The 18,083-nt window shown below is 49.9% G+C and overlaps 3 protein-coding genes across 3 annotated transcripts; all 3 read right to left on the bottom strand.

The window, feature by feature from the left end:
• Positions 1–1,033: 1,033 nt before the first annotated feature.
• F5B22DRAFT_238831 (uncharacterized protein) lies at positions 1,034–3,333 on the bottom strand. Its single transcript, XM_047969918.1, has 4 exons — positions 2,312–3,333; positions 2,206–2,259; positions 1,973–2,152; positions 1,034–1,910 (listed from the first exon to the last, which is right to left on the bottom strand). The coding sequence occupies exons 1-4, from the start codon at positions 3,002–3,004 to the stop codon at positions 1,434–1,436; spliced, it is 1,404 nt and encodes a 467-aa protein (XP_047829700.1). The 5' UTR covers positions 3,005–3,333; the 3' UTR covers positions 1,034–1,433.
• An 11,602-nt stretch (positions 3,334–14,935) lies between these two features.
• Positions 14,936–15,656, bottom strand: F5B22DRAFT_239028 (uncharacterized protein). The gene has a single exon (XM_047969921.1). It carries the CDS (start codon positions 15,561–15,563, stop codon positions 15,186–15,188), a length of 378 nt encoding a protein of 125 aa, XP_047829701.1. The 5' UTR covers positions 15,564–15,656; the 3' UTR covers positions 14,936–15,185.
• A 1,027-nt stretch (positions 15,657–16,683) lies between these two features.
• Positions 16,684–18,075, bottom strand: F5B22DRAFT_239019 (uncharacterized protein). The gene is made up of 2 exons (XM_047969920.1): positions 17,958–18,075; positions 16,684–17,891 (listed from the first exon to the last, which is right to left on the bottom strand). Exons 1-2 carry the CDS (start codon positions 17,975–17,977, stop codon positions 16,865–16,867), a joined length of 1,047 nt encoding a protein of 348 aa, XP_047829702.1. The 5' UTR covers positions 17,978–18,075; the 3' UTR covers positions 16,684–16,864.
• Between the last annotated feature and the right edge of the window lie 8 nt (positions 18,076–18,083).

Raw genomic sequence — 18,083 nt, forward strand, 5'->3', positions numbered from 1 at the left:
GTGTGAACTGGCCACATTGTTTATATCGCCTTGATTTATTTTCCGTGTAGATACGATGTATGCATGTAATTCGACTCATGACTATGTATGTGTTCTTCCTTGGTGAAACTCGAGGATAAGGTAAAAATTGCCAAAAAAAATCAAGAAACAAGACGGAATACTGAATACTGAATACGAGTTTGACTAGAGAGTGCTTGTGAACCAAACACACCTTGTTAATCCTCGCTCTGTAGGAGAGCCTACTGCTACTAGCTATTGAAAACACCCCGGTACCGTCCAATACTCCGTTCTCATCTTGCCCATGTGAAATTGAGCTCCTGGAATTACTATTCCAACTGCACGCCCCGGGACCACCCCTTCTTCTCACCCCCCCAGCCCATCCGCCATGCAGCCGCCATGCAACTCGGAACGAGGTGGAAAACCCAAACCAATGGAAAAACAGATAGCCAGACCCCCATTTTCGAAATACATACAGAATCAAACACGAGCCAGACAAACAGACAAGCTAGATAGAGAAACACAGACCCCCACCGCAAAGAGCCAACAGATGCGAGAGCAAAAGAACAGAGATCCGACCATGTATGTGTGTGCGCGTGTGCGTATGTGTGTGTGTGTTCGTGTTCGCGGGGTTTGAATTTATTCAGACAGCCTTGACCCAAAATGCTTCTCCCCGCCCAATGTTTCCGATGAAAAGCGTCCGCACGTGTACAGTAAATTTGGTTGCAACAGGAGCTTTCGAAGGCGCGGAAAAGACAGACAAATAAGCCACACAAAACCTCGATACATAATTCCCCGCCGAATCCCAGATCTCAAGACAAGAGGAGGTCTCATAACCTCGCCGGTTCGCAACGCCGCGTTGGATTAAAAAGAAATTGATGAAATAAATAGCAGAAAAGCCTTGCACCCAAAAAACAATTCAAAAGACTAGATAATAAAATAAAAATAAAAAAACATCACGGACAGCTGCTTCCTGCCCTTTCCCCTCCCGCTATGCCGGCATTCTGTGGCCTCCCCTCTTTGACCCCGTCGGTAAAAGCCACCCAGCGTGCCACAGCATGCATGCTGGGATGGATAGATGCGGTACCGAGAGAAAAAACGAGAAAATAGAGGAAGCGATAACGTAGAAATCAGAACGGAACCAAGCAGAAAATAGCAAGCGAGAAATCCAGAGTGAGAAAAAGTCAAAGGTCCTCGTCCAGTCTTAACAATGTTTGGTATCTCAGAATTCGAAATATGCCGCCCAGCTTACGTTGATAATGGCCCGCCCACTTCCACTGGTGTTGGTTTTATATGAGTGTTATGTGCTCGTATGTGTGGCGGGCTTTGTCCTGTTTTGTCGCCGATTCTTGCTGCCGTCGTAAAAAAGTAATTACCACGTGGTAATATGTATGTCATCTTATCGTCCCGCGTTTCGAAAGAAGGGCGCGTCCCAGTTAGTATATCCGCTCGTGAAACGGGAGACCACGGTGATGGTCGTCGTATATGCCACCAGGGGAGCTAGCTGGTGTTATGGTGCCGCTGGAGATGCTCGCTTGGTCTATCTCGTACACGTCGTATCCATGCCCGCCCCGGGCGACCAGAAAGTCCTGCCCCAGGTTGTTCCGTTGCATGCCGAAGTGACCAAAGTTCATGGAGTTAGGGAGCCCGTGTGACATGGGGTATGGAGCATGTTGGAGCTCGACAGGTGACTGGAGCGGATATTGGTTCGGCAGGCTACCGGCGTGAGGGAGAAGCTCGACCCTGCACTCTTTGCCTCGCCCCTTGATCCCCTTATTGCTGTTCTTGTGGACATTGAGGAAGTAGTCCCAAAGTTCCTTGTCAGCTTCGGTCATGTCGGCAACGGACCTTATGTTGGCAAACTTGAGCTCCAGCTCCCGGAGCTCTTCTTTGTGGTAGTTGTTCTGGTGTGTCTGTAATACAGCACATGTTAATCACCTTTTCGAGTCGGGATTTGACATGAAGACTGACTGACCTTAAGGTTGCCCCGCGAGCTAAATGATTTGCCGCAGGATTTCAAGATGCAACGGAAATTGTTGCGCTTGTAGTGTGTCTCAAGATGAGCCGCAAGGTTGCCTTTCTGGGGGAAAGCCCTGGTACATCCCGCGAAGTGGCATTTGAAAGGCCTTTCACCCAAGTGACGGCGCTCATGTGTCTGATCATACATGGTAAGCATCTGGCTCGACAAGCCGAGATTTCGCTACATACCCGTAGGTTTCCTTTCTGCGTGAACCGCTTGTCACAACCAGCAAAAGTACATTTCTACGCGCTGTCATTAGCCTTCCCCCTATATCTGTATGGACGTTATTCTTACGTGAGGTCGTTCCCCGGTGTGCGCTCGATCATGTATATGGAGGTGAGTAATTTGCGAGAACCTCTTGTGGCATTTCTTTCTGTGGCAGGCATGAGGTTTGTCCTTCTGTTCCGCGTTGCCTGTGTCCGCCTTTGGTTTCTTCCGACTAGCAGACCCATCTGTACTGCTAGTACCTACACGGGTCTTAGGCTTAGTTTGCGTGGCCGGCGCATCCCCTTCAGATCCGTCGTTCTTCTGCTGGATAACTTTCATGAGTCGATCGATACCCGTGGCGAACACGACATTGGAAGCTTGGCCATCTGTCGTGCTTGAAGGCATTACTTCAGGGGCCTTCAAATTCTCTGGGGGCTGCGACTCGCTTTTGATAATAGGACTGAGGCTGTGTTGTTTGATAGGTAAGTGGTTGGTATCCGGAATAGGCTGAGGCAAGCTATGAATTGTCACAGGATTCATGTCTAGCATTGGGCGTTCATTAAGGTACTGCTTTCCCGAAGGTACAACTGAATTCGTAGTCTCGGGTGCACCATATGTATCATAGACAAACCCATGGTGAACAGGGTATTGATGTGTTGGCATTGGTATCAAGGGTGTGATGGCGTAAGACTGTTCCATGACAAAAGCAGGTGATAGAGCAGGCCATTGCTGATGTGTAGGCCATCGTTGCCAGTTATCAGACTCCGGCCGACGGGCCATGTTGTTGTATTATTAGTTGTATAATTACTGGCGCACTATGATGGATGAGATAGACAACTACTCTCTCGGACGTGACAAGATGAGTAGACTGATGTTGCGCTAGGAGCGTTGGCGCTATGGTTGATGGAAGTAGACAGATGTCGCGACTAACTGGTGTAAAAACAAAATACCGCCCAACGCTAGAAAAGGTTGATGAATGTGAGGTGGAGGTCGTGAGGTGTAAACCAGCCCGTGCCGACCATGAGGTTTATTATAGTCGAGGTCTCTTGGAAGGTGAGACAGAACCTCCCGATCTGGGACAAGAGTTGAATGTATATATTACCTAGTCACTTCGAAACGGGCACTATGATGTGCAACCGGGGTCGATCTCGGAGCCAATCGACTGGAATCACCCCTCAACAAGAGATCTTTGGATCTATCATCTCTACACTACTGTAGGCATGCATGTGGGTACGGAAATAAAAGAGCTGGACTAGTCTGATGAGGCTTGCTCCTTTCCAAGACCACCCCCCTCCCCCATATCACCCCCCGGTCCTAGACCTGGCAAGTTGCTGAATGGGGCTATACTTACATGCACAGCTGGTGGCCAGGAAGCGAAGCTGTGAGCGATCTGGGATTCTGGGAACCCTAGAGGGCAGGGAGGTTCGCCTTCAGGGCGTCAAGGTGACAAGTCGGGTCGGCGAGACATTTGACTCGCCCAGGCAAGACAGAGGGTCTGAGAGGGGGACCAGAACCTGTGCAGGTCTAACACTTCGAGACAAGGCGTGGCGGGTTGCAGGTCTGCTTCTATGGGCGAGCGGGCGTCGCCCAATCCGTAGCAGCGTTCACTCGAGCGCGCAAACGAATGGGAGAGAACGCTGGATATGACGCTGCCTCTTTGCCCCCGGGCTGCTACCCAGCTGCTACCTGTTCGGGAGCGAACAAGTAAACGACACAGATGAACGGCGAACAGGGAGGGCCCGGTGAGCCTGTCGACCACTCGCGTCCTCGAATGATACGGCAACATGTGGAGAAGAGCACATCCCCCTCGACTTTTCCCACTTCCACCGTATCGAGCATTTCGTGCAAACGCTGTGGTCTCTGGTGTCCCGAGTGGCCCATCTCTCGAGTTGAGAGGTCAATTCATCATTTTTGAACGTGGTGTGTAATCCACCAGACAAGAGAGACAAGGGTCTTAGCTCCTCGTCCCCTACGCTAAGAAACGCCTACTGCACTAGCCAGGACGACTAGAGGTACCGGTAGTTTCCAGGGGGGTCTTCCAGCTGTAGCGGCCGATGAATTATCTAAGAGCCTCTCCCAAGAACGTAGTATCTACTACATGGACAGACATGGACTATGGGCGACATGGGTGCAGTACCGCAGTACACACAGACGAAAGTAGTGACGAGCCGGGTCAACGAAGGAGGGTTAAGCAAGGATGGCGACGATAGTCCAGCTTCTCGGGAAGACAGGGGCTCCCCTGCGAGAATCCCGCTACGTCGACTCCCTTCGGTCCTTGCGCGTGCGCTCGCAGCCTGTTTGAAAGCTCCAAGCCGAGCAACTTGCGACAGACAGACAGACACACGCACTCAACACACAGTATGCAGCGCCGAGAGGCCGAGGTGTAGGTAGGTAGAGCGTGTTATCATACAGTATGTATACGTTATGCCATCATCGTGAACCGAGCAGCTATGCAGCATTTTCAGCTACTAGGCGTCGTTTTGAAACTAGTATTCACTTCGTACGCGCTATATGCGATGATATATGGGGTAGGTAGTGTATACAGTATGCCATCCTTTCGCACGTGCCCAGTCGTCGTACATAGTAACGAAAGTACACTATTGTTGAGTGTCTGAGTCGATGACATATAATACATAGGTAGTATAACCCAAGTTAGTCATGGATACTGTACTGTTGAAAACACTGTCCGCTGGGAAACGGTAGCGCGGCGGATACAGTATGACGTAGAGAGACAGCAAGAAATGGATGCCAAACTCGTCCCTCAACAGTAGGTATATGCGTGGAGGCCGTGATTATCGTGAAACTGAGCTTCTTCTGTGTAAGTATGTGCTTACGGAACAGCAGCAAGCAGCACAGCACGGCTGTCGTCCAAGCACCGTGTTCATCGAGCAGCGCCAACGAATAAGCCGGAAAACGTGGCTCAGTGTGAGCTCGATCATGTACGTAATTCGCAAGAGGCAAATGTTCTTTCATTCTTCGGGCTCTACCAGACCTACCAGACCTACAGTTCTCTGGCTCGAAGGCCTGACTGACCACGGGAACCAGACATTTGGTGTTGCTTGTGTAGGTGACGGACAGTGCTGTGACGGAAACGGGGGTTATGTACGTTTCCCATGCAGAGGCCGGGTTTGGTATCACTCAGCCTATGTATGCATTAGCAAGCATTAATCGCACAGTCTCTCCCACCTGACGGGGATCTAGATCTGCTGGGACTCGACAACAGCAGGCGAGATCTCATAATGAAAATGCGCAGGTGTCGTCGGTCTTGGCTTGTCTTACCTTGCATAAATAAGACCCTCCCCAACATCAATACACTGTCACTCGTCACAAAAAAAGGCATGTGTGAGTGAGAGTGTGCGCGAGTATGTGCGCGTTTCTATTTGCCGTAGCGTCTTCGAGCTTGCGCGGCTTGGTTGTTGCTGAGGACCTTGAGCGGAGTGATGTCTACCTTTCTTACTTGTCCCACGGTTGATCAGTGCTGGATCAGAGCACCAAGCTGAAGGAGATGGTTATGCAATCCAGTCTGGGGTACTGGAAGTATCTGCACTGCCGCCGTCGTGGTGTACACTACTTACTGTCTGTCTTTGACGGCCTCCCCAGTCACACACACACACACACTGTTGAGTTAAACACCAGCCAGCCAGGCCAGCCAACCGTGACAATGTGTGTCAGTCGTCCAGGTAAGATAGTGGGATTCGGTTTTAGTCTCGTTGCGGGTGCTAATGCTAGCTCCCTTGCAGTATAATGCATTCTATATGCGTCGTCTTCCTTGCCCATCACAGGCTAGACTCAACTTGAACTGGTCTAGCCCAGACTCCTGCTCGGACTGGGCAGGCTAGTCGTCGACTATTCAAATCAGTCAGTACGCAGTATCAAATCTTTCATCCTGGATCCATTTGCTTTTAGTGTGCTCTGGTATTCGTTCGAGGACATCTAAGTCTACCATTACTATCTATGTATGTATGTACAGTAGTGTTGCCGCACACACAGATGTACCTACATTAGCTACGACACAGCAGATCCTTTCCCCCTCTTCTCGTCGAATATCCCGTACATCTAAGTGAGTCTTGGGCACAGAAAGAGGAAAAGCGCCCAACGGGAGTCCAGACAGCCGTTACAACGGTCCGAGTCGCGGTAGACGGACGGACTAGTTGAGTAGTGTCCATCGACTTACTAGGAATGTAATTAGTGGGATTGAAAGTCTCCCTCTCATCTCATCTAGTATACATAAGTAGGTATGTAAATGTAGGCCAACCTCTGATCCCACGCTTGTGCACTAAAGGCTTGGTCAGCCCTGTATAAATTGGTGTCTGTAGCGAGGCAGCGAACATGGCATACCCAGCATGGCATGGCATGGCCTGTCAACTTTGCCATCCTCTCACACGCAGGCTGCTGTTTCTGGACCAAGATGCCATGTTCAACATTTACACTTTCTCGGTATGCAAGCCATGAATTGGCCGGCCTCTACCACGGTAGGTGGTGTACACTACCGACGCCAGGTCGCCGACGTCCCCGTTGGTGCGCTTATAGGTACTACATAGTAAGTACTTAGTAGTAGGTAGGTATGGTGGCCAGACCGTGGTATATCGGTGGTTGAGAAGTACATACAGTAGCGTAGGATGAGGTAAATGTCTTGACATACCTACCTACATCATGCATGTTCCTACATACTTACCTACTTACAGTAGAGTAGCATGTCACTTTCAGAGACTAATTTGCCCCTTGTTCCCTTGCTCGAGGGTTGCCGCGCTAACTGCCTAGTGAGTTGAGGTGTAGAGGTCAGAAGAGGTGTAGAGACGTAGCAGACGTGCTCAGAGGCGAGGGGCGAGACGGCGGCAAGAGACCTGCCGACAAACGCGAACACATCCAGAAAGCTACTTGCCTACGCAATGGCGAGGAGCGGCCGGCCAGTGAAATGTGAGCTGTCATATCTCAGTGAGACTTTTCTACAGTATTAATTCTCTCGAGATTGGCTCGCCAATAGACATGGCAGTAGATACTACCTACTGTATCTCGACCAATGTAGCTAGTCGGGTGAAGAAGGCTTGTCCGCGAGCAGGGCTCGAAGAGGCCTCATCCTATCGAACAACGGGGCGCCTCGACCGGAGCCAGCCTCCCGTATGCGGCATCCCAGCAAGTACTCTGTACTCACACAGAGAAATGGGGCCCTGGTTCTGTCGGCCCATGACTAGCGCTGCGTCGTTCCCAGCTGGATGGTTGATGGCAGATCCCCCGCTCCATTTTCTCTGTGCCCTCGAGGCTTGCCAGCATCTCGTCATCCCAATTCGGTTCTGCTCGGCTAGCACGCTGGGAATGCCGTGTGTGCTTGGTCCTGGCTGATCCTGGGTGTTGGGCGCTGGGCATGTTTATCACCGACCTTGCCGCTGCTTATCCACACCACACTAGGTTAGGTAATTAAAGAAAACCGTCAGCTGACTGTCTGCTTCACTCTCTGCTCCATATCTGGGCATCATTTTGGTAATACCTACGCGTACCTGGCATGTCAGTAAGAAACCGGGTCATCATGCGGCAGCCCGGGCGTGCGGTGGACTTATCTTCACATTACCGTTTTTTTCCCATCCCATTTAAGTAGGGTAGGGATACCAAGTCCACACGTACTCCGTACTCCGAAGTACGTATTATGTTAGCAGCAGTTCGTGTATGCATCGCACACTAACTAGTACCACACTGCACAGCATACATGTACAGCATCGAGATGGGCATTACTACACTAAACTGCCGTGTCCCTCCGTCATAGCGTAAGTCGTCGAGAGATGCGGGACTTCCCGTTGCGACGAATCGCTCACCCGTCGTCGTCGGCTCGTCACATTCCACTACTACGTATGTCGAGTTAACAACGCTCCCACTCGGCCGAACATGTCACGGACGAGGTATATCGTGTCCGTGACTGGGAGCCATTTTGGCATCCCGAAGACCGAAGAGCCTGAGCCAAATCTCGGCATGCCTACTATACCTTACTATGTACTAGCTAACAGCGCAAAACTGGACGTGGGGGCTTTCGGGTCACGACTTGAGAGAAATTTGCTAGCAAGGATCTATCTCTTTGAAATTACATACTACTTGAGTACTGATAACCGACAAACTGGACCCGGCACTACCTGATGGGTATATGTAGATCCTGATATATTCACGTAACTGGCAAGGATCGTCGTCAATAGTTTTGCTGGGGGGGCTAGATCACGCTTAATTGGATGTCGCTCATACAGCATCTTCGCAACCGGTGTTGCAAGACTTTATCCCTCTCTTACGCGACCTCATGTGCAGGACTATAAGGCGAAATAGACGATGGATGGTGAGACAATGCGATAGTAGGTAGTTGTGCGATTGAATTTTGTGTATCTGGAGTAGTGGATCGGTAGCCGAGGAATTAACCCCTGAGAAGCGATACGGCTCCATTTGGAGGATGCCCAACTCTGCCCAATGTGTAGGACAAGCCTGACTTGGCAGAGGATCGTCCTCAGGACCATCTCGAGTCCTGACAACCTCATTGGCATACCGCGATACATAACAGCATCAACGTATAGGCTTATATGTCTAGCCTAACTTAAAACTGACGACGGGACTCGGGGTTCTGCTCAGGGTTCTACTCAGGGCGACCGCCCAATGCCCATGCTTCATTACCTACTTCACGCAACGTTACCAACGATCTACTCATGCGCCATGTCACATGACGCGTAGCTGCTGCCGGTAATCTATCGTGCTCTGGGCTGTCGCCCTTGAGAAAACCAATCATCTGTTGCCTACTGCGATCAATGGCTTGGGGCGCCCTGTACGAGAAAATATATTGCGCGGCAAGAGAGCATCTGCGAGTTATCTGTTAACTATCAGCTTCATCTGGGCATTGTACCTAGTCTAGTGTCTCGGAGCCTTGCTGTACCCGGCGCAAATCCCCTCCCAGAGTCATGGATCGGCTCTTGAGACAAAACGCCACCCATTTCCATGTCTCTCGATTTAGAGCGGCCGGCCTATACTAGAATCGCTGCGCTATATCAAGTTTCTACCGCACCTTACATCGTCCTCAGCTCTACCCATCTCCTCGGATAGGCTTACCGATCTAAGCAAGATCCTTCCGTCGCTCCCCCTAGCAGTAGTGAATGGCCACCCCCGGTGATACTGTGTAGACGACTGAGCAGAGGACTTGAAGCTTTTGGTGTTCCGTTTCGCAAAGGAGTCTATTTTTGGCGGCCCATACAAGTGATGGCGCACGTGTCGTCATGCTAGCTTCACATCGCAAGATCTTACATGTACATATATACGGTAGCACAGTTGATATCATTCGCCGACTGTTAACATGTACTATAGTAGTGCATGCAAGTCCCTGTGCTGATGACAACCATGCTTCTGAGATCCAAGCCATACCAAATGCTAATGACATTGGATGTGCAAGCCACCAAGAGCTATCAGATATCACGCGAACTCTCAGTACTAGACACAGACCCATTTTGACCGGCTCTTTTCTTGGAATTGCTCTATTGAGCATCACTCGGCATTGGTGGCGTCACGATCCCTCGCCTCGGAAAGACAATACTATCTCTGCGGACGTTCTCGCGAAAAGCCGAGTCTATGCTGACAAATATCACAACAGACCGTTGGCAGAATAATACAGTGTTCCTTGAAAATAATTGGATTTCCAGGTATCGTACAGAAATACATTTAGTCGCTCAGCTACCTTCAGGCCTGAGTGCCACAAGCTTAACTTACTCCAACTATCTCTCACACGCTTTCTAGCCAGACGTCTTCTCTAACCATACAGAATGTCATCATGCTGTACTACCTACCTATAATTGATTACATATTATAATTCCAGGATCCAGTTCTATTACTGCTGATAGTGTTAAAACCCGTGCGTGGCGAACCAAAGCTCAGCTGAACCTGGGGTGCGAGAAGCGAAAACGAGTTATACACGCCTGCCTGCTCCCCACTCAATCCAAGACAAATTACCTATTACCTGGTATCGGCCATCCCTGGCTTCCAAGTTTCCTTGCGTCGTCTCTGCCGGTGGTGCTGCTGCTACTGATGCCACCACTGTACGACGGTGCGACGGTACTGCGGTCGATCTGGCTTCCCGCCTTCGTCTGACTACCTGACTGCAAGGTACCGTTCCGTCCAAATGAATTGAATTGAATCATGCAGGAACTACCTACTTCAGGGTGAGCCGCCTATGGGTGCCTGCTCGAGGCTTATAGTCCGAAGGAACAATTGCAACAGATCCCGAGACAACGTGTCTCAACCCCAGAGAGCCGGCAGCTCGTAACGGTCTATAGTAAGACATGGCTCTAGCGACCAGGTACCTATTCTCGTGTAGGCATTGGCATGGCAGGCTGGTACCACTGACTGGTGGTCACTTGCTGCTTGACGGAGCAGCGTACGGTACCTACGGTATGACATGTACAAAACCACCCGAGCGGAAGAACTCCAGAAGATCAAGGCCGTGAAACAAACCCCGCATGCTACACTACTTTAGCCTACTCGGTGATTTTCTAAGTCAGGCTGGGTCAGTCAGACAGACAAGAGCCAGGCCTGAGATGTACCTGAAAGTGAAGCCGCCTAGCCCTACTCTACAATCTCCGCCTGTGTGTCAATGCCTAGCGTGTTATTCTCGGGGCGCCAGATACCAGACAAAACGTCATGGTCAGTGTACGTAGCAGTTGAAGGGGCACCTATGTATCTGAGGCCTGTCCGAGTGGTCCTATTCGTCGTTGTCGCGTCGGATACTGCACCTAAGCAGACTGCTGCCAGGCCAGATTTGCCGTCCACCGCCACGACGGCCGCATTTCACATCGTTGTCCTGGGCCAGAAACATATGCTCAGACTAAACCAGTCATCTTCTCCTCGGCGTATAAGATACCGTAGTCCTTAATAGTTGACCTTCCTAATATGCAGGTTCATCATTAGTCTCCGAGGGACAATACGTGCTGTATCGTCCGGTGGCTGAATACGGCGTAATTTGGTATTACAGGGCACGATAGCGACTCTTTCAAGAGGTCATAACAAATTACCTGGCTTCAAAAATGCCTCCCGTACCTTGACCCAAGAATTTGGGATAGGGGCTTGGAGGGGCGTTGTATTCCCTTCTGTTCGCTTCTATACCCCGTCTTCATCATGCCTTTTCCCCTGCGTCACATCATCCTTCTCGTTTAAGCCATTAACCGAAAGAAACACAAGGTGCCATTTATACCCCATCATGCGATCCTCTTCTTTCCATCTCCGTGCTACATCGTCTCCGTCTACCTGGTTTTTTTTTTTCTCGCAAAATTTCCCCAAATAAGCACATATGTATGCTACAGAACGATGTAGTTAGTGTACGTATAGTGTGCTGCTTGCATGGAAGCGAGTTGCTGCGGCCTAGTCATCGGCCTGGCCATGCTTTTCGGACGCATCTCTGATGCGGAACAACTACGATCTACTATCTATTCTACATTGCTTCTGTGTACGTTATCAAATTTCGATATGATATAGGACGGGGAAATAAACTGAAACGCAGATCTTAGCTACTTCTTCCCTCTTCTCCCATAGGACTTCGGCTTTTACCTTGATAGGCTCTGGCAATCTCGCTCCCCGATCTCCTTGCCCTATCACGAGTTTCCTTTACATATGCCGCGATCTATACGTCGTCAAATAAGTTACTATAGCTACAAGCGTAACGCTAGATAAATTCTGGCAAGATACTGCACGACGACGTCCGGTTAACTACGGGTTAGTGTGACAAGATCCCGTCTTCTAGTGAACAAGAGTACACCATCGTTGCTCGAACATGTAACATGATAGGTATTCTTGCCCCCCCAGTTACAACCTATCACTACCTCATGTTGTAAGCACCGGCATACTCTCCGTCCGTCCACCAACTACAGCAACTCATCACCACCCCAGCTTCTCACAAGACGCGAAATGCGGCGGAATCCAGTTCCGAGTATCACGATCCTTCAATTATACAGTAGCGAGGTCCAGGGGGTACGGGTTAATGCAACTAACTACCTTGTCGTCTTCCCGTCGCCACTCCCTGACATTGAATGCAAAGCAATAAAAAGAAGCCGCGAAGGTATATTCTTTTCTTTCTCATTTGTTTTTGACAGATCGCGCGCACGTGCTAGAGCCCTATCGCGATCCGTCAGCAATCACACCACGATCCATGATCGGAGCTCCTTCAACCCCCCACGATGAACCCCTAGCCGAAAAACGGTTCGAAACAGATTTGCCAGGGATCTATGAGAATAGGGCATGATACAATCAAAACAAGCTGAATGAGGGAAGACACCCCTTATCCTATTGTACCTAATTTTGGCATTGTCAGAGCTGCAGTGGTGTTGTTTGAGATGATCCACGCATTGACCACTGTAGACGCGGTAGTACCATCTGAATATTAATCATCACCATCGTCATCACCTGTTCGTATCGGAATCTGAGGCTGACGGGCTGGACAAATCAGCCGCGCGAGTAGGCGCATGTGCCTTCCTCATCCTGCCAGCTGGGCCACAACAGAAAGTTAGTTCGAAGAGGCATCGGTGTGCCTGAAAGCAAAATCCTCTCCTTCTTTTCCCTCTTCTCCCCGGTTCTGTCCCATCTATATAGTACACATGTATCGTAGAACGCAAACATAGACACCAAGACCCGAGTGCATACTTCCCTTGACCTTGCTAAGTCGCACTTGGCTGTCTACGTTCGTGGATGCCTTAATGTACCGGCTCTGCTTCCGGATGGGAGACTACGACTCCGGAAACGACCTTGGATACCGCGAAACTTATTAGTCACCACACTATCTACCGGCACCGTTGACTGGTTGGCGATGATGGCGGTAGTACGCACTGTTGGTGGCGTTGGCGTAGGAAACCCCCACGCCCAGGAGGTGAAGAATTGGTCTGGAATTGGGGTTGTCACTGGCCCAGGCCGAGAGTTGCAGACTAACCATTAACTACTACTACTACAACCACGGGTGAGACGAGGAGGCCCTTGCGTAGTCCGCGGGCCATATGGCGGCTATTAGGTGAAGTAGAATAAATAAACAATAGTTGCCAAGTTGACGTAGACCAGTATGGCTATATGGCTTGCCATAAGAAAACTTAATTGCTGTCCAACATATGCGAACAACAGTTACCATATATAAGACTATATACGAAGTAGTTCGACCAGTATAGTCACCTACAAAGTCTCATTCGGTCTGCAGCCTACCTTCATAGTTTACCTGCTGACATACCGACCGGACTCTCCACACAGGTCCCATACCCCATACAAAGAAGAGTAGTAAGTAAGATTTGTTGAAACCGTGGAAGTTGCTTGTTTGCTACCCACCTTGCGACAACTTCACGGACCGCCATAACACATACCAAAACATCTATACCACGTAATGTTGTAACGTATATGTGATAAATGCAGGGTCCCAGAACAAAGGAAGGTTACGACGTCAGAAGTCCCTGCCTGCTTCTGTAGGATTGCTTGCCCTCCCCTGCCGATGTGTGCCTACATACACACTTACATACATACCCCATATGCTACCTAACCTTGACCGACAAAGCATCTCCACGGGCAACAGGAAGTCATACATACATACTCCGTACATGCCGGAATGTAATATACACTCACAAGCAAAGATATATCATTCCCTTTGTTTACTCATAGCGCACTATATACGGGGAGAGAGGTGTGGGAAAAATAAAAACTGTCATCTATGAGGCCAAAAATAGGGCCAAGAAACAATCCTAAAACTCCAACACAATCCTTCCATTACATCACACTGAACTATATTGCCTTACTCTGGCCAAGAGTGAGGCCGGCGTCCTCCAGATCCGAGGACATCATATACGGTAGGCTACTTAGCCTTGGGCCGTCGGTACATATGCAGTGTAGTACAGTAATGTGGAAAAGATACCATCACGCATTGTAGTGCAGGTACTGTGATCGGAAAACATGGGGTCAGATTACAGTTTCGTTTCGTTTTAGTCGAAAGTACCTAATACCCGCTATCTATAACCCATCTCCCTTGCCTTTACTGCTCACATATGGAGAAGAATAACCCATTGCTGACCGTCCCGAGAGTTTGGATGGGGCTGACAGGGTCAACGTAAAACTAGTATAGGCAGGGTTGGAGTAAGTCCAGGAGCGCAAATATAGACAGGGATCCGACTCCTTCTACATGGGGGAAGGGGGGTCTCATAACTCCTCATCACAGCGAGAGAACCATGGGTTTTGGATTTGGGGGCCTTGGGTATTTTGGAGGAATACTGCGAACAACAGGCAGTTCCCTGCGAGCAGAATGAAAGGCTGACCGTCCGAAAGGAAAGGGGGGAAAAAATCCCGAAAAGGAACAATGAGATGAGACGAGATAGGATGGAACGGGGTGAGATGGGACGGGATGAGATGTCAAATCTCAATTTTATTAGATAGATTTTCTTTCTCCGTTGACGATTACATGCTGTGAGTGCAATGCACAGTACTATGTACAACATGATGCATCATCGCCAATTAGGCGAAATGGGCACCATTTCTGTGAGAGAAACGGTGTATGCGGTATGGTAAGGTGTGCTCTGGTAGTGACCCTGGTGAGCTACAGTACCGATATGGTGAAAGGTCGGATCAGTTGCAAACGAAGAGAGTAGCAACCGGAGACGAGAACATTCGAAAAGAAAGACAAAAGAACAGAGTAAACCCACGTGCGTTACTAATTATATACCTACCTACCTAGGCATTTACCTACACACGTAGGTATCTAATATACACATAACCTCGTACTCATCTCGCCACGAGCGTGGCACGAGCGAAGAGGACAAGGAAGACGGCTGAAGGAAAGCACCCTAGAAAGAAACGAGAATGCGAAGAGGGCGTACCTATATATCGAGAAAGAAGGAAACGTCCGTGTACACGAATCTCAGGACTCACTATCCAGAAGAAAGAAGATCGCCATCTACTGTATAAACGCATCTACACCGACCCGTTTACAACCTCACCGTCACCGCGAGGGGCGTTTTCTCCGAGTCTGCTGAATAACCCGGCATATCGTGTAAAAAAAAAAAAATAAACCCACAAACGAACCAGAAGTGTGTCCTGGCCTCAAATCGGTCAACAAAAACCCGCACCGCACCGCACCGGAGAGTACAGTACAGTACTGGAGTGAGAATAGTACCCAGTAACTTACTCCAACAACGACCCCAAGGTGCATATCATGCGTGTAACCTCGACGGTCAGTCACGTCAAGGGTCCTCCCTAGCTGATGCGTACATGAAGTATACATACATACCATACATGACCCGGTACCATACTTCACAGTAGTAGGTAGGTGGTGTATATGCCCTCGACACAGCTTACATACGTTCATACATAGTACCATACATACCAATATCCGTTCTTCATGGGCCTGTGTGCTGTGTATCTACCGGCGTGAGAGGAAAAAAAAAAAAAAAAAAATAGTGTGTGCGCAAGTGAAAGCGAGTAAAAGCAAGGGAATAGACTTGAGACTGGGGGACCAACGAATTTCACAACCACGGTTCCCCGAAACCCAAACCCCTCCCCCCAATCACATATACCTGACCCAATGCTGCGCTGACAGACGGACAGACAGACAGAATGTGATATACCTACTGTACGAAATCCCGTAGATCCTTGAACCTCTTTTTCCCAAAAACATACGACATGCCTCACCAAACGCCGAGAGCAAGATGGGAATAACGAAACACTGCATTCTTTGGTATTGATTATAGCGCGTTGGAGTGATGACATTATCACCGTACTATAGATAAGTGCACATCACGTAAACAAGTGCTGAGTCTAGCAAAGGAAGGGGAGGAAAAAAATAAAAATAAAAATAACAAAAAAAATAATAACACACATTACGCTGCCTGCACTAGCTGGACGCCCTTCGACAGAAGTCCCGTCGCCGGCAGGCAAAGCACATCGACATGACGAGGTTCCCCCATGCTGACATGTTCATCAAACGGAAAGAAAAGTCGACAGGGTTCTCCCCGGTAGCTGGAAGCAAGGTCGGCGTGAGTTGTCTTGTCTGGTCTGTTCCACCCCCACCATTGGGATGATACTTCGAGTCGGGGAAGACAACGGGCATGGATAATATTTGACCGAAAGAAACTGTCTGCATGAGTGCTGATGCCGAAGCAAACGAGCAGCGAAAAGGGATATTATACAGTCGATGACGATATTTAGTTTCATACTGAAATGTCTGTATTGGGTATCTAAAATGCCACCGAGCAGTCCTTTCAGGAAGGCCCGCGGTAGTGCTAACAATCGATCTGCATCCGGTACGTGCCCGTAGCATACATCAACATCCGTAGATATGTACCGATGTCGGTCGTAACGCTGAGACATCACCAAAGTTACATTAGTCACCTTCTGATATTGGTGGAGGTGCTGGCATCGTTAACCTACTTAGTGATCGTTTTGTGTCATGCAATCAAACCCCGCTGGTCACGAACCATGATCCTAGAATCTACTCTCATTCGCTTTCGGGGTGGCTCGTGACAGCGAATCCTGTCTGATCGTCCCTCTCACCGGCCTATGGCGTATCTTCCCCGCGGCATTTCCGCGTCGCCATTCGTTGAACTGATCTTTGAGCTGATTCACTCAGGACACAGCGATCTGAGGGAGAATCGGCAATGCTAAGTATCTCAACTCACCCTTTCAGCGACCATAACCGGGAGTGAAACCTGGTGGCGGCGGAGGGGGGGCACCATTTCCAGGCGGAGCGAAACCCGGAGGTGCAATAGGACCCCGGAAGTTACCTGGGTGGAAATCGGCAGGGCTACCGTAACCACTTTGGACAGGTGGAGGTCGCGCCGGCAACCCTGATGGCGCAGGCGGGAGCGCATGCGATCGACCGGCACCTGGAGGCGGCATGCCCGCAAATGGCGGATGGGGAGGGCCACGGTGGCCACCAGGCGCAGCGAAGGCCATAGGTCGTGGAGGAGGCATGCCGCCCGCCATGGCAGGGTCGAATCCACCCGTAGCCATGACGGGCGGTACAGCTGCTGCTGCTGCGGCGGCCGCCGCTGGGGGCGCGGCAGGTTGACCGAGAGTCTGGAGGAGAGCAGGTGGCATTGGTTGGGCTTCGATAGAGACGTTATGTTTCTTGGCTTGGGCAGCGAGCATACGTTCGGCCTCATCTCCGTGACGCTCACCCTTGCCGTCCTTCTTGTATGCATACTGAACGCTGACATCTTTGTTCATGAGGAACTGGCCGTTCATATTGTTGATAGCATCGTCGCTTGCTTCGAAGCTACTGTAGCTAACGAAGCCGTATCCTTTGCTAAGTCCATTATCATCGCGAGCAACCTTTGGGGGCGCGATGAGGGTGCCAAAGCGACTGAAGGTATCGTAGAGGATCTTTTCGTCAACCATGGGGTCTAGATTTCCGATGAACAGCTCGGCACCAATCTCGAGTGGCTTCTGCTTGTCGGCCGAGGCTTTATTGACTCGGAGGGCCTTGCCGTACAACCGGATGCCGTTCATGACCTTGGCTGCGTAGTCGGCATCAACCTCGCCATTGAACTCGACGAATCCAAAGCCCTGGTGTGATTGCGTTACACGGTCCTTTGGCAAGTGCACATTAACGACAGGGCCTGCTTGGACCATCAACTCCCATATTAGAGCATCGGTGGCGCGTTCGTCGATGTTGCCTACGTAGACAGTGGCTTCTTTATCTTGCTCCCTGAGCAAAGTTAGCAATAGCTTCCAAAGCATTTTCCATAATGAAAGACAGAAGGCTTGAAAATACCAGTGTTTTGCGCCCGACATCTTGGAAGGCTATTCTATTTGGATTGTGGTGAACCAACAGATTGTAAGCTGCCTTGAGCGCCAGTGTTGGCCTTCGCATACACGCGACACGATAGATCATTAGAGC

The sequence above is a fragment of the Xylaria bambusicola genome (genome assembly GCF_022495145.1).
Source record: "Xylaria bambusicola strain CBS 139988 unplaced genomic scaffold F5B22scaffold_28, whole genome shotgun sequence".
In the NCBI taxonomy this organism is placed as follows: Eukaryota; Fungi; Ascomycota; class Sordariomycetes; order Xylariales; family Xylariaceae; genus Xylaria; species Xylaria bambusicola.

Bases quoted from the DNA above. Each gene is read 5' to 3' on its own strand.
- F5B22DRAFT_239019 (XM_047969920.1), bottom strand. From the start codon at position 17,977: ATGTCGGGCGCAAAACACTG. The intron at 17,892-17,957 runs GTATTTTCAAGC...AACTTTGCTCAG, and splicing joins ATGTCGGGCGCAAAACACTG to GGAGCAAGATAAAGAAGCCA.
- F5B22DRAFT_239028 (XM_047969921.1), bottom strand. From the start codon at position 15,563: ATGGTACTATGTATGAACGTATGTAAGCTGTGTCGAGGGCATATACAC.
- F5B22DRAFT_238831 (XM_047969918.1), bottom strand. From the start codon at position 3,004: ATGGCCCGTCGGCCGGAGTCTGATAACTGGCAACGATGGCCTACACAT. The intron at 2,153-2,205 runs GTATGTAGCGAA...ATGTATGATCAG, and splicing joins CGCAGAAAGGAAACCTACGG to ACACATGAGCGCCGTCACTT. The intron at 1,911-1,972 runs GTCAGTCAGTCT...GCTGTATTACAG, and splicing joins GCTCGCGGGGCAACCTTAAG to ACACACCAGAACAACTACCA.